This window comes from Epinephelus fuscoguttatus, linkage group LG4 (genome assembly GCF_011397635.1).
Source record: "Epinephelus fuscoguttatus linkage group LG4, E.fuscoguttatus.final_Chr_v1".
In the NCBI taxonomy this organism is placed as follows: domain Eukaryota; kingdom Metazoa; phylum Chordata; class Actinopteri; order Perciformes; family Serranidae; genus Epinephelus; species Epinephelus fuscoguttatus.
Genome location: NC_064755.1, coordinates 12,706,536 through 12,722,704, shown reverse-complemented (window position 1 = coordinate 12,722,704; position 16,169 = coordinate 12,706,536). Strand labels below are relative to the sequence as shown.

At 39.8% G+C, this 16,169-nt stretch overlaps 1 protein-coding gene across 1 annotated transcript in view; it reads left to right on the top strand.

The window, feature by feature from the left end:
* hydin (HYDIN axonemal central pair apparatus protein) overlaps nt 1-16,169 on the top strand; it is a 119,118-nt gene that overhangs the window by 57,070 nt on the left and 45,879 nt on the right. Inside the window, exons 25-38 of the mRNA XM_049573961.1 lie at nt 3,536-3,704; nt 5,860-6,069; nt 7,409-7,612; nt 7,708-7,882; nt 8,470-8,603; nt 11,098-11,225; nt 11,828-11,964; nt 13,086-13,213; nt 13,372-13,485; nt 14,650-14,730; nt 14,902-15,048; nt 15,143-15,382; nt 15,742-15,871; nt 15,982-16,119. Coding sequence (XP_049429918.1) covers nt 3,536-3,704; nt 5,860-6,069; nt 7,409-7,612; nt 7,708-7,882; nt 8,470-8,603; nt 11,098-11,225; nt 11,828-11,964; nt 13,086-13,213; nt 13,372-13,485; nt 14,650-14,730; nt 14,902-15,048; nt 15,143-15,382; nt 15,742-15,871; nt 15,982-16,119 — 2,135 coding nt within the window. The remainder of the gene's footprint in view (nt 1-3,535; nt 3,705-5,859; nt 6,070-7,408; nt 7,613-7,707; nt 7,883-8,469; nt 8,604-11,097; nt 11,226-11,827; nt 11,965-13,085; nt 13,214-13,371; nt 13,486-14,649; nt 14,731-14,901; nt 15,049-15,142; nt 15,383-15,741; nt 15,872-15,981; nt 16,120-16,169) is intronic.

Here is a 16,169-nt window from a genome sequence, read left to right as displayed (position 1 = left end):
TCCTCAACTTGGAGCTGCTTTAGACTGTTAGGTGATTCAACTACGACTGTATAACAGTACATCATAGTTGAGTATGTAAAAGCTTACTGTACAAAGTAGCTCATTAAATGTGCTGTCAAATGAGAGCTTAGTAATAGGTATGTTTCCTTCTGAAATATCATGAAGTATATTTATGAGGTAGCATAAAATGGCAAACTCAAAGTACAAGTTACCCCCAACTTGTATTTAAAAACAGTTCTTGAGTAAATGTACCCAGTTAATTTCCACCACTGGGAATAAGGGAAGTAACTCATTGTGCACATAGACTGTATGAAAATAGTGAGTCTCATTCATGAAACGTGAGCAGAAGGAATTTGTGTGTAAACTGTTAGCAGACTGAAATTTACGTGCATGTCCGCATTCATCAATAGCTCCAATCTTTTCGTAGCTACTAACAAAATCTACTCCTGCTCCTGACCACTCGTAGTGCTTGTGTAAATTTAGTAAGGCACATAAATATTGCTTGTCACTATTGGAAATTACAATTTTAATTCATACACAACACAGATGCCTTTGAAACACGTAATCTAAACATGACAAAATATTAAAAATATAACACATTTAGTTAAATTAGTTGGCAATTAGCAGGTTTAAGATCCAGATTAGGTTCATGATTGTGAATTATCTATGTAAATTGACTCAGTAGATTACATGTTCTTTCTACATGTTGAATGATGATAATAAAAATATCCGTAAGGACAGCCGGATCACAGCCTCTTCGGCCTCGGTGCCTGGGTTCAGCAGGGGCAGCAGGTGGTGGAGCCACGAAGGAGCATGCGCCAGCTGAAAGAATTGAGACAACACGTTTTTGTTTTGTTTTTTGTGGCTTTTCGATCTTTTGAATGAATAAATCTGATTTGAAAAATGTTTAATTTACGTTGTATTAAACAGAGCTTTAGGCCGTTAAGATTCAAATAATTTGAAGATGATGCACACAAAACTGCTGTAGGCTATATGTTATCCTTATCATTTGTTAAAATAAATGTTAAATAGCTCTACATTCCGACAGCCATCACTGATTTAGAGTTTATCCATTACGCACAAAACACCTCTGGTTTCCCGTTCCCACTTCATTCAAAACCCCACAAATGAATCTTCTGTTTGTTTGGTGACCGCTGTATTTTTTTTTTGTGTGTGCTTATGCGTTTCTTTGCCTCCAGTTTCATATCAAACCATTTACGCTTCACCTCTGACATGGTTCTTTGTACCACGGAGACAACATTAACAGCCTCTGTTACCTCCCTCCAGGCCTTCGCTTTGTCTGTCCCTGTCACACCACTAATAACTGAAGAAAATAAAATGTTTTTTCTTAAGTCCACTTCACTTTTGATCTCTGCTTCGGAAACATTCTTTTTTCCTTCTCTCTCTTTCTTTCTTTGCGCCATGACTGACAGGTCGACCTGATGCACCTACACCTCCTTATATGGTGGTCACTGGATATTCATGGGCGGGGATTTATGCTAATTGATGATTACCGGGAGCACGCTGTCACTTTACGATGGATTGGCATTCATGATCATGCACACGCGTTTACGATCAAATCCCGCGGCGTTCCTGAATCTGGAGTAGGTTTTTAGTAGAGTAGGCTTTTATATGCAAATCTACACACAGATTTACTCACTTTTCATGAATGAGACCCAATGGACGTAGCCATCGTGATGTCAGTCATTGATATGTGGATTGAGTTTGGCATTTTGGCTGTAGCCATCTTGGATTTTTGGAGCCTCACAGACAGTCTCACAGACAGGCTGTCACTCAAAGAGGCCACACCCTAACTATGCCTAATTTTAAGCCTTAATAAAAAAGTAAGCTGGTGAGTTATATAAGAATTTGACCCCCATGAAGTTGTCATGAATGGGAAAATTAGCTATGGAGACCGAAACCGTTTTTTTTTTTTTTTTTTTTTTTTTTTGTACCAGGCTGTAAACATGTTTATGTCAAGTCAATGAGTCAATGTCCAACTACCTTTTTGAGCCAGCCTCCAGTGGCCATTCTGGGAACTGCAGTTTTTACACTTCCTTGTCTGCTTTTAAACAGCTTATTCACAATGGAAACAATGATTCGGAGTGAAACTAGTTATCCTTGTTGGTGCTTTTTTACTTGTTAAGCCTCTAACTAAAACTAAGTAGAGATATCAAAAGTTAAAACCAAGTGTGATACACACACACTCAAACTGACTTATTAACTGTAACCCCAGTAGTCATTTGTCTGTACCAGTGCTTTTTGTAGCATCAAAATGTTTCCCATCATGCCTGTTTTTTTTTTGTTTTTTTTTCTCCAGCTGGAAGTGTGTTTGTGGTTCAGAAGCCTCTGGTGTGTAGAATTTTAGTGAGGCTGAACATCGGAGGACAGTCACACCCACCCATGAAGGAAAGAATAGATTGAAGAAAGAGAGAGACAGATATGAGAATGTCAGAGTAGGCTATTTCTGTTTTGAGCCGCGCTCTTGCAGAGTCATCATCTGCTGTCTCACCATCTGTTCCTCTGTCCGCACCAGTGGGTTTTAAACTCTTTCTAAAAGGCTTATTTTTTTCCACAGGGGGGCAAATGGTTTTTGTGGGCTCTTCTGAACTCTCATCCACCAAAAAAAAGCACCCTATTTTTGAAGACATTGACCTACAATACTTGCTCAACCCTACATCTCAAGGCTGGACATACTAATTTGTGAGTCTCCCCAGGGCCGGACATCAGGCCAGCTTGTCCCTTAAAACTGCATTCCATCACAGACTGACCATACAACAGTGCCCCCTGCTGCCTGCATTGCCACCATCCACTCATTATAAGCTGACACACCAGTTCTGTAGCATGCTTGGGAACTCTGACAAATGTGTGTGCAGACTTGAATGCTGCCTTACATATAAACAGGCTTACACACAGACATACACACACATACACAAACACATACGCACACTATAGCAATAACGTAGCCAGTGATGGGTGATTTAATATAGAACTTGTCCAGCCCAGCTTTGAGATGCCTTCACTCACTAAATCTCTTTCATTCTCTTCCATGTTTATTCAGCACTTCACTGCAATCTATCCTGACCTGTTTCCTGCTGCTTGCCTATTAAAATTCCTCTTAATTATAGAACACTCTGTTTAATTAACTTGATGGATGCACCCAGTCTGATCCCACAGGGAAGGAGAGTAGAACAGAGAGAGAAAATGAGAGTCAGAGTTCTTTGGGGTGTGGGTGCTAAAGATTTTCTTATGCACTTGGGTATTGCGATATATGTTAATGATATATTGGATGTACAATAGATGCTTACATAAGTTGCTGTGTGCATGTGTTACACTGCTACCTCATGGACATCTTGAGGCCTTCAGTTGTCTATTTCGTGAAGCTGGAAAACGGTTTACTGTATGTGTTTTCTTGCCTTGTGTCGTGTGTATTCCTATGTTTCATTTATTGTGTGTCTGTTTATACAGCGTTACTTTCATTTCCTCTCATCAAATAAATATTTAACTTCTATTTATTGTTACTTTGCACTCATAGCGAGACAGAGATGCTGGAGGCAAAGAAGGAGCGGAGAAGTCCAGACAGTGAGATTGAAGAAAGATGGAGTTCCTCTAGAATACTGTCTCCTGCCTTTTCAGTCCATCTCAGCCCCAGGCCAGGTGCGGATGAACAAAGCAGCACGCAGCGCCCTGTGGGTGTGGAGGAGGTAGGCAAATGCTCACTTGTAAACAAATCAAGGTTTCCCTAGGTTTCCAGTTGGTCAGGGGAGAGAGAAAGCCCGCAGCTAAGGTGCAAGTCATTCTCTGTCTCTATGCTGCAGTGCTGTGGAGGTAGAAAACATGCAGGTGCCACACCCATGCACATAGTTTTGCATAATAAATTTAAGCTTGGAGAGTCTGCCTTTGTATTATCAACATGCTCTTTGTTGTTATCAGTGCCCTGATTTATAACCTATAATATTTTATTATGTCTCCATTATTAAAGTGATCAGAATACTTATATCACATCTGCACAGGTGTATTAGCGCTGCAACTATAATTATTTTCATCGTTGATAAATCTATTGCCTAATCTTTGACCAAATAACTCAAATTTGTTTCTGGTCTATACTTTGTAAAAATATCAATGTAATAGAACTATCTGACCAACAATCCAGAAAAATAAAGGAATTTGTATGTATTGATTAGGTCATTGATAGATCAACTAATTGTGTGTGCTAACTTAGTAGTACACACCACTAGTGCAAACTCTAGATAAAAGAAACTCTGAAACACTAGAGCTTAAAGGAATAGTAGAACATTTTTAGAAATGTGCATATTTGCCATATTTTTTGCCAAGAGTCAGATGAGATGGTGAAAACCACAGTTGGTATGGATCCAGGAGATTGTCAGGTAGTTAGTTGCTAAGTCTTAAAGGCTGGAACCAGGGTGAAAAAGCTTGCCTGGCTCTATCAAAAGTAAGAAAAAAAACACTAATTAACATTTTATATCTTGTTTGTTCATTTCGTGCAAAAGACAAAATGTTAAAACAACAGGTTGTGGTTTTGCTGGAACTACTTCTTTAACAAGAGCAGTGACTTTGGCTGCCTCGCAAAGCAGGCAAGACTCTCGAAAGCGACTTCACCTTACCAAGAAATAGTCCAGCACATTATTCCCAATAAAACCACAGTGCATCCTTTAACATTTTGTAAGGACAGGAACTGAGAGTGGAATTGACCTTCTCATTTCAAAAGATTGCATTCACACCACATCAGGTGTTGCTGCAATTAGGCACTGTGGGAGTGTCACTTAAGATAGCTCATTTGTGGGGGTGTGGTGACTGGACCCCAACTATGGAGAGCCAATTTCCCCATCTAAGCAACTAAGTATTTGTCTGCGGTAGGTTTATGATTATGTAGGTTTATGGTTGAAAAGATCTACAGAATTTCTTTTGATTATTGCTAGACCCGCTGTAGTGGACTGCGGATGTCTTCTGGTCTGATCGCCTGTTACATGGTTTCGTTTCTCCAAAAGTTGCTTCTGTTTCAACCTTTCACTGCAGGCCGTCGTGTTTTTTTTTTTATGGCGACCCTTGCGGCCTCATCAGCCTGACGCACTACCCACTTTTAAATGAATAGGAATACTGCCATTATAACTGCAGTGCCTGATTTGGTGTAAATGCAGCCTAAAGGCCTTTACACACTGAGTGTGTTTATTTAGTTTGTGTTTTGTAATCCGTCATCCAGAGAAAACAAAACAAAACATTTGCACAGAAACCTTGCACACTAATTCAAAACAAAATGTAACCACGTATTTGCTCCCTTGCTTCTCTCCACTAGAGGTACTTCCCTTGCTGTCTCCATTCTCTCCATATGTTCTGTGTTTGGGACCATGGCTACCTAAAGGGGCTGAGCTGTTCTCCCTCTTTGTGTCCACACTGTCGCTCTGTCTGTGTGTGGTCTTCATCCTGTGTTACATTCTCCTCTTCGTCATCATCATCATCCACCTGAATATTAGTAACTCTCTCTTGATGTGAATGTGTCCCACAACCACACTTTTTTCACTGCGTCAACTCTCTAAAGGCTTTTGATGGATGCGAAAAAACAAGAATCGAACATGTTCCGACAATTTTAATGAGTGCAAACATGAGACATCGTGAGGTCTTATTTGCTTTAAGATGTACAACGATTTTGGATGAGAAAAACGGGTTCAGTGCGCAAAGGCATTAACTCAAGACAAAAGACCGAATGGGTGCACGTCACAAAATGCCAAATTATTCCTTTAATGGGAGTGTAACAGCAGCCTATTGGAAGAATCAGTAAAAAATGAATCTCGTAAGAATCTTGTTAATCTTGTATGGTCCACTGGTTTTGTTTTTCCATAGGTGTTTGATATCTTGCCCATATACGGCCATCTACAACCAGGGGAGCAGCAGCAGGTCATTTTCTCTTTCTACGGCCACGAAAATGTCAGCAGAGAGGTGTTAGCACAGTGCCACGTAGAGGAGGGGCCTACGTATGAAATCAAACTCAGAGGAGAAGCATCAGTAATCAGCTACAGCCTTGACTCTTCCCATATTGATTTTGGTCTGCAGGTATGTATACAGAGTTCCTTTACCCTGACTTTATCTTCTTAGTTCTTCATCCCAACTGCTCTACTGATCAAATGTTTGAGCTAAGTTTGTTTCGATCTTAATGGCAAGGGTCAGGGTTATAAGTAGCGCAGGAGACTGCTTGATGTGGCAAAAGAGGCAGAATTCACCACTGCTTGATTTACTCATGTCTGGCAAACCTCTCCTTCACTATGTTTGCAGTTACATTGTCTTGTGTTAATTTGCCTCCTTGTTGTCCTGCTATCCTGCTTTTCTTGTCCTTGTTCCTCTCTGCTGTCTGTTTGCTTATCCATGTGTGACACGATTCCTCATACAAAACTAATTAGATTTTTACAAAACTTGGGTGAGTTGCAAAATGACACTGACAGGCCTTGGGGGGAATGTGACAGATCGGTTTGTGATTGTGGATGAGGATGTGTTTGCTGAATTACTGTTGTTTGTTTGTTTGATTATTTGCTTGTTTGCTTAGTGTTTTGACAAACAATCTAATTTTATCCCCCTCCCATTCCATTTCTAATGCTGAGGGACAGACTGTACGATTAGTGATTGTAAGTCATAAGGATACACATGGTATGAACACTGTTGAGAGTGGCATAAAGGTTTTTTTTACCCACTAAAAAGACTGATGAGATGAATTACAGTAGCTTTGAATGTCACTGCATAGTTTTTCACACTTTGGTCTTTTGCACTTCCACCCCCTCTTTAAGTATGCAAGCCATCCAGACCAGTTATCATTGATATTCAAAACAAGGACATATTGATTTTTGATTTAGTTGAAATGAGCGATTCAGCAGAACATTTCTCTGACCTTCCTGTCTGTTCAGCACTATTCTTTCTCTTGCTGTCTTTTCTCTCTCTCCCACTCCCTGTGTTGTTTTCTTATGGTCAATTAGATTTACCCGTATTAGTCAGGAAGTCCTGAAACAACCCCCTCTGTGCATGCACAAGTGGCCGACTTTGAACAGTTCTAGGTTTTGAGCAGCAGCATTTTTGTCTCTTACTTCTCATCTCAATTTTAACACTCAAATAACAATTCCATTGTGCTCATTTCACACTAACAACTATCACCTTATCTTCTTTGTTGTTAGATTTTTATGATAGTTATAACCATAAGCCATCTGGTTCAAATGGAGGCCAAACTCATGCATGCTTCTCTGGAACTGTGTTTTTACTGTACTGTATCACCTTTACAAGGCACCCACTCCACCTAAAAGACACTAGGTGGAGTGGTTTTATCAAAACCTTCTGTTTGCCATCAGTAAAGGTAAAGGTGTTGAAAGTTTAAAAGCCAGTGTTGCATATCCTCTGTTTTTTCTTCCAGCTGTTTGATCATGCAGGGGAAGCTGAAGTGACCCTGAGGAATACTGGCAAGGTGGGCTTCAAATTTAGCATCATACAACCTCAAAGTGAGGATGAGGAGGAGGCAGGTGAAGAGACAGGAGGACGGAGGAAGGCCATTGAAGGAGAGCAAAATGAGAAAGAACAGGAGCTCAGACCAGGCCAGCCCATGGTCATCCCCAACATAGTGAGTTGGAATCATTTTAAATGTGGGAGGGTCATTTATTATGTGTAAGATTTTTTTTTTACCAGTCAGTGTGTGTGTTTGTTTTTGTGTATCAGGGTTACATTGATGCAGGTGTGGAGCAGTGTCTGCGTGTGCTCTACCTCCCGGGCATCCCTGACGTGTTTGAGAAGCGCCTTCAGCTGCAGGTGGCATTCCTGCCACTGCAGGACATCACGCTGACTGGAGAGGGAGTTTTCCCAAGGATAAGCCTGAACTTGCCAAGAAACCTGTGTATGCATAGACATGCACTCATACTCAAAGACACATAATCATATTCCTACTCAAGTCAACAAGAATGAACATTTACAATGAAATATATACGTTTTTAGGTATTAGGTATTACGTATTACGCCCCCACCCACCATTATGTGCAACAGACTAACTTTTATATTGTACTTTATATTCATTTTGTTTGCCCAAATGCAATCCTTGTGTCAGGTAATACCACTGGAATTAATTGTTCTCAGTGCGTCAGAACGGACAAATCTAAAACTTTGTCAAACACAGTAAACAACAGTAAACAGAAAATGCTTAACATGTAGTGTAAGGGTTTATTGATCCCCATAAGAAAAATTCTGAGAGAACAGAGTCGGCCAAAGAACACAGCTTGTCCCTTAGAACAGAATTTGTTCCGCAGTATGTAATCCTTGTTTTGCTGTTTTGCTTTCTGACTCTGTTTGCATTAGAAATCATTGAGCCCAAATCCCTTAGCTAACAGACAGGTCTCCGTAATAGTCACGTCTCCATGCTAACAAATATTGAGACACAGAAATAACTTTTTGTTTCTGCACTGGTGTCTTCTTGTGATTCTCTTGCAGCAGAGGAGTGCTATAGTGATGTGGTGCAGCAGGCCAGAACAGCTGTGGAGGGAGATAGAGTCAGAGAGGAGCTGATGGATGGAATTGCCACTGGAGGTGAAGGAGCAACAACCGAGGCCAGCAGCATCCTCACAGTCAGTGACTAAGATAAACAGCATTGATGTTATGCCATAAAACCTTATCTTTTGTATTATTCCATACGCATACTGTATGTAGCGTAGTGAAAACTGTGCTATTCTTCATTCTAGTAAAGTAGGAGCACTTATTCTTCCTATCTCTGAATAACACAAATTTATGTTTGTTGTAATCAGCAGAGTTCATCTTGTGTCCTGTTTAGAATGTTTTATGTATATGTATTAAGAAATAATGCATGCCATTGTGATCACAGATATACTGCAGTGTACATGCTTCAAATCTATTTTCGCTCTATATGGGCATGGCAGTGCCACTACATCTCTGCTGTTAGTAACCAGCCTATTCTACAGGGCTTTCCCTGCTTCTTATCTGTGTATTGATTTTCTATAGAGTAGGCAAGACCCAGTGAATTTCAATGGAAATTGCTATTTTCTGCTTATCCCCTCAGTATTTGTTCATGGTTTTGTGAGTTGCCCCAACAACATCCCCGACAATTCCCCTAACCACTGACATGAAAAATGAAACATTTTCATTGCAGATAAGGACAGGACGGATAAAAACCTGTGAATAACCTGACAAATTGGAACCTTACTACCTGATTCACAAAGAACCCTGACCTTAGTGACTTTATATCTGTTTTTGTTATGGTGTAGAAATGAGGGAAGAGGATGGCAAACTGATTTAGAAAATGTTTACCATTCACAGTTTTGCCTAATTATCAATTATCATACACTCATAAATGTTCATAAATACATTTTGAAGTCATAATTACAAGGTGAAGATTGATTAGCATGCATTATTATACAGTTTTGATTTGTCTAGTAAGAACAACAGTTCAAAGTATCTCCAGTAGAATTTTGATGATTGAAAATACCTCAGATCTGTAGTGATGTTACAACCATTTTTATCTTACAGTGGCTTTCTTGATACAGAATACAGAAATCTGCAATTTTTTTTTTCAAAACATTAGGATATATCTAATTACATGTTGCCTAGTCAGTCAAATGAGTTTTATTTATACAGCCAAAAACACAAATTTGCCGCAAAGGGCTTTACAGCCTGCACATACAGGTATGACAACATGTCAGAGTTGCAACGATTAAATGATTAATGGTTTAGTTATCAACTATTAAATTAAATGGCAACTAATTTGACATTTGTTCGAGTAATAAAAAAAATCACGTCAAAAATCTCTGATTCCAGCTTTTACCTTGTTTTGTTATTATTTTGTGTGTGGGGAACGTTTGTGGGCATGTACCCCCACAGAGCTCAGGTGAGGTTGGAGGTAGCAAGACTAGACCAGACTGTAAGCAGCAGGCATCCAAGAGACACAGCACCGAAAAAGTGCAAATAAATTAATATATTGAGGTGAAACGCCAAACGAGTGAATTTAAGGTTAGAAAAGGTAACAAACAGTCCTGCATAGTATACCTTTAAATGTGAATATTTTCTGGTTTCTGGTTTCTTTACTCCTTCATGACAGTTAACTGTATTTCAGTGCATTGTGGACATTTATAGATGTCATTTTGGACTTCAAGAAACACTGATCTGCATTTTTGTGTGTTATCTGACATTTTCTTGACCAAATCATTTTATTGATTATTTGAGAAAATAATCGACAGATTAATAGATAGTGAAAATAATCACTTAATGCAGCCCCACGGCAAATGACACCTTCTGTCCTTAGACCCTCGGTCCAGATATAGAAACACATCCCCCCAAAAAACCCTTTAAAACTGGAGCAAGGCTAGAAACCTCAAGAGCAACAGAGTAGGGATACCTCTTCCAGGATAAACAGACACACAATAGATGTTACAGTTTACTTGGTCAAAATGCTAATTTAACATACCACCAGTCATATTCTGAAAACTAAAGTTAGACTAAAGTTACTCTGCTATGTGAAGCATTTGGACATTCAGATTTCTCACAGTTAAAAGATATCTTAGTAATGATGTTCAAGGCTGAAATATGACTTGTTATAATGCAGTGTTCACAACCTTACTGCACCAAGGGTTGTAAAAATGATTTGGTGCGGGCAACTGATCATCCCAAATCTGCAGATCTCAAAGCTCTTCATCACCATAAATGCCACGATCATGAGTTCTTTTAATGTAGTGGCTCTTTCTTTTTTTCTCAGGATTGAAATGGTGATGGCTGGAATCTTAATCAGCCAGCTCTGCTTTACAAGACCAGCATCCATTTCTAAACCTTGAATCACATCAAGTGATATCTGAAAATGAGTCAAAACTGAATGACATCCAGCTGTCACTCTGAGCTGTAGTGTATGTGTGATGAGACCAATTCTTAAAAAGTGCTTTGACTAGTAAAAATAGATTTGGAGGTACCTTGAATTTTTGTACTTACCATTGAGACTGTGCTGTCTATTGCTTATGTAACTCCTCAATACTTTCTTTGTAACTTTCGAATGTTTATGTACCCCTCCCTCTGTCTCCCCTCCCTTTTTCTTTTCTGTCTTTTGCCTGCGGCTTCCAGTATGAAGAGCTGCTTCACATGGAGATTGAGAGAACGTTGGTCAAACAGAATGCTCTCGCTGTGACCGGCAGCCTGCTGGAGCTTAGAGACTTGCAAGGTTCCTCCAGAAAGTGGCACAGACTTAGCCAGTATGTTCTCACACACACACACACACACACACACACACACACACACACACACACACAGACACACACATTGGTTGAACAGATGGTCCACTCACTGGACTGAAACAAGAACTGTGTTGTGAAATTCAAAGACTTTGGGCTAATGAATTATATCTGGCTGGGTACGTTTTTGATCTGTGCTACTTGTGCAAATTGATGGATGTCATGGTGTGCATTGGCTGTTTTCCCTCATACCATATTTTGACGCCTTGTTTAATTTCCACAAATGTATATTGCTAATTAAGACATTAAATAAGCAAGTTAATGTTGAAGTCAAAGAATGGTGTCCCACTGAAATACAAAACACATCACACACGTAAAAACAAAACTTTAATAACTAATATGGTCAGTTGTAAAGTACTATTTACTTGAAATATTTATGTCAATGGCATTGTTTTATAAAGTGATAACATATTATGATCATGACAACTGAAGAATTGAATCTCAGAAAATCATAAAGCTCAAGTATTACCCAGTAAACTAAATTGCTTCAGTAAACAAACTTGTAGATGTTGCTTGTTATGATCTTATTCTTGTCACCAGCCCACCTCTTTCTACTCCCCCAGGTTCCCACTCCCAGAGTATGTTTTGGATTTTGGTTATGTAGTTCCAGGCAAAGTCCTCAGTCACACTGTAAATGTGACCAATACTGGGTCAGTGGCTGTGTCCTTCCATGCCAGTGGCAAACCTCTAGCTGGCACAGGTAACACACAACACACTTCCTTTGAGATCCATGTGATATCATTGTGTAGCTCACAGCTCCATTTACGGTATGTAAATGGAGCTGTGAGCTAGTTCTACTAGTCAACCCAAGCTACACTGATTCTTAAACTCATGACATACCTCATTCTCCATATCATCTACAAAACACACCCTGACCTTCCAATTTGACGGTCAATTAAGGCGGCAAATATTTCCCAGCTCTCCCTCTGCCTTGTCAATGACATTGCAGCCTCTCATCAGTATTGCTGCCTGCTCGTTTAGCCCCAGCATCCTCCTACATGCTCAGGCTGGGGGGGAGTATTCAGTCATCACTCCCCAATATCTCATGTAAACATATCTGCCAGGAGTGATGAGGTCGGAGTGTAGACGGTAAACTCTAACTATGTTCTGTTGCTGTAATAAACATTTCAAATGTTAGTTTTGTGGCTGAACTATTCAAACAGCTTGGTGTGATGCATCTGGTATTTATATCCTGGCACTGGTTGGGCCTTACGTCACACAGCAGTTACATAACAAATAACAACATAGAATCAAATATTTGTGCAATTATGCAAATACGTCATTTGGAAAATTGAATATGAAACCGAAAATCCCTGTAAGACTTAAAGTATAGTTCCGTAAAAAGAGTTTGAAACTTTGGAAAATATGCTCATTAGGTTTTTTTTTAGTGAGTTAAATAGGAAGATTGATACCATGTTTCAACACTGCCTCGGGTCTCGGTGCTCGGCCATGTCTCTTTAGTGATAGCTTGTGTGTGTGTGTGTGTGTGTGTGTGTGTGTGTGTGCGCGTATATGTATATTTACATATCTCTATGTGGGAGGGTTGGGTTTTCTCTTTTCTTTTTGTTTTCTGTTTTGGATTTTTGTTGTTTTTAACCTCTGTGAGGCACTTTGTGTTACTGTTGTATGAAAAGTGCCATATAAATAAAGTTGACTTGATTTGATTTGATTAATGTGGTAACATTCTGCCCATCTTCTGATATTAATCATTGTGTTTTCATCGGCTATTTCATTTCTGTTTCTTCTCAGTATTATACATTTTTTGCCTTAATTACATAAAGAAATACTTCAAATGTTGTTTTTTTTTTTGTTTCATCAAAGGATTCAGTGTAGAATTTGAAAGGGTGAAAAACCTGCCCTGTGGTGAGACACAGACTTTCACAGTTAAATTTGCCCCCCATGGAGCCAACCTGAAGATGGGGGACACAAGTGTTGTCATGCCAATACAGGTACACATGGGCACACACAACACATGAACATGTGGACAAATACTGTCATTAATTCTGATTCAGTGTAAAATTTCTACATAAGTGAGTCCTCTGGGTCTCCCTTGTTAATCAGTAGCTTTGTGACCTTGTTGCAAAGATGATTTTGTTTGCTTGCACAGGTCACAGGAGGACCAATGGTCCAGGTACGGCTTTGTGCAGTGGTAACTGTGCCGGCCATCACTGTGTCCACAGACACACTGCAGTTTGACACTGTGCAGTGTCACATGTGTCAGGTAATACAGTGTGATAATATGGAATGACAAGATACTGTTATGTAGTCCTAGCAAGGTTGCAGGTTGAGTTTTGTGAATGAATGAAAACACTGTTGAAATTTTGTATATTCATATAGTTTACATGTGTTTAATTGAAATGGGATATTTATGGGAAATTAACTAAAATTAACTTTTACTGCCTATTTTTTTGTTTTTGTTTTCAACATGCAAAAGTAGCAGATTAGGAAGCACGAATACTGTATACAGCTTAAACTAAAACTTTATTTGTATTTCAATTACTCACCCCATTTTACACTGAATTCATCAAGAAAACTTTGTATTTCTCGCATGCCTCCATGGTGAAAGAAGACTCCAAACACGCAGAAAATTCTCAGCAATTCGTAGTAAAAGGAGGTCCAGACAATCCAACTCTCATTTATCCAGTCGTATATTCAGTACTTCCTAAACACATGCATTTTTGCTAAAACCTTACTGTTTAGAACAATGAAATATGAGTAGCATGCCTGGGCAAGCATGTGCATTTGAATTCTGCCTGTGCTTTTCATTGAGTTGCCCAGGTGTGCTACTTGTCTGTGCATGAGACTGTTAATGTGCAAGTGTTTTAAATAGTAAGGTTTTAGTGAAAATGCATGTGTTTGGGAAGCAGCAAGTGGAATGGATAAATGTGACTTGGATTATTCTACATGAGTTGTGAGAGAGTTTGTTAACAGACGATTTCATATAGATTTGCTGTTGCTAAACGTGGACCCACTAGGTCCTCAGCTCATCATTTTTACATTCTTCTTTGACCTCGGAGGCATGTGAGAAAAACAAAGTTTCCTTCACAAATAAAATGTAACCTGGGGTAAGTAATTGATATACAAATGATCATTCTGTGGGTGAAGTATTCTTTAACACTGCTTCTTCAGAAGGGCACTAATGAGAGACCAGGATGCTGCTTCACTGTAGTGCCATCTTGTGGTCAGATCAGGTTTATCATTTCAAAGGATTTCTTTTACTAAGCTCATCGATTTGCAGTGCTTAAATGTGGTTGTGGTTATATATCTTTAAAGGAGTCAAAGCATTATTTAAAAACTATAATTAGTGACAATATCAGTTCATTCTGTGGTAGCCAGTCTGACATGAGAATGTACTCAGGTTGTTGTTGTCATTGTTCTCCATCAGATGAAGACAATACAACTGTTTAACCATGAGTCTGTGCCCTGCTACTGGAGGATAGCTGAGAAGATGAAGCCTTTCAAAAAGGTACAACAATTGTCATTTTATGGAATTTTTAGTTAACTTATTCAATAAATTTTGTAATTTGATATCCAGGTAACAAAAACTACTTGGTATCTATCAGATTTAGCTTAGGATAAACTAAGTGTGTAGAATACTATACTCTCTCAAAGAGCCTCTGTTCTTGCTCTCACTCAGGTAGACAAGTTCCTGCCTCTCCATCAGCGTAAAAAGATCTTGCAGAAGCAGCGACCACCAGTGGTATTTAAGGCGATTCCCTGTTCTGGCATGCTGTCACCCGGAGAACGAGTCAATGTCCAGATAAAGTTCAGCCCTGCTGAAGGGGTGAGGAGCTTACTTGATTTTATAGATTGACACGATACATAGCAGAGCTTCAGGATATTTCATGGGCGGTGACTTACTGTTTGTTTCTTTGCAGAATGCTTACAACAGGCAGCTCGAGGTCTGTGTGGCTGAGAGCACCCAGCAGGTCTTCATTACAGCCCAGGGGCAGGGTGAGGAGCCTCAACTCGAGTTCTGCCCGTCGATGCTGGAGCTGGGGCCTTGCTTGCCTGCCAGCACTGAGGTTGAAGCTGAAGTCACCATCAAAAACCCCTGCTCTTTCCCCATTGAGTTCTACTCCCTGGAATTTGACACACAGTATCTTGAGGAAGAAAAGGTAGCTTATGATTACAGAAGGGATAAAAAAGAAAGAGAAAGTTGGAATGAGAGGGTGCAAGGTTGTTAGATAATAATACTGCGAGTACATCTGGGAGGTGGTGAGGTGGGGGCTCAAAAAAATCATGCCCAGGCTTAACTTTGACAAAGAGAAACATTTGAACAAAGCCATTACCAGTTTTCATGTAAGAACCATATATCACTGCAAACTTACTTTTAGCTATCTATCTACCCCTATTTCCCTCTTGGAGATGTCCTCTCTTTATTTATCTTTTCACCTGGCACCTCACAACATTTAATTTTCTTCTGTCTGGTTTCCTTCTCCCTCCCCTCTCTTCCCTATGGCTTCATCCTGTGTAGATCCTGCGTTTGATGCAGGGTTATGATGAGAACAACATATTACTGCTGCCTCCCAGAGTCCCTGGAGAAAGCCTTCCCACAGAACTGCTTGAGTTCTACAGGGAGAATTGCTCCCAACTGAAAGATGATGGTAGCTTCAGGCACATGTTTATAAAGCACTGAAATCATATACCTACAGGTACCTGCATACTGTGTGTGTGTGTGTGTGTACCTGTTTTAATCAAATCTACCTGTGTGCAGCAGAGCTGGAGGAAGACGTGGAAGAAAATGAAGCTGAGATGGGTGACACCCATGAGGAAGAAAAGAGGCAAAATGGTGCCCACCCACCAGACAAAGTGGAAGAAATACACACTATAACTGTGAAACCAGCTGAATTAGGTGAGTACAACCATTTCAGAAGCAGAACCTGAGAGCAGCCTGACAGGAGG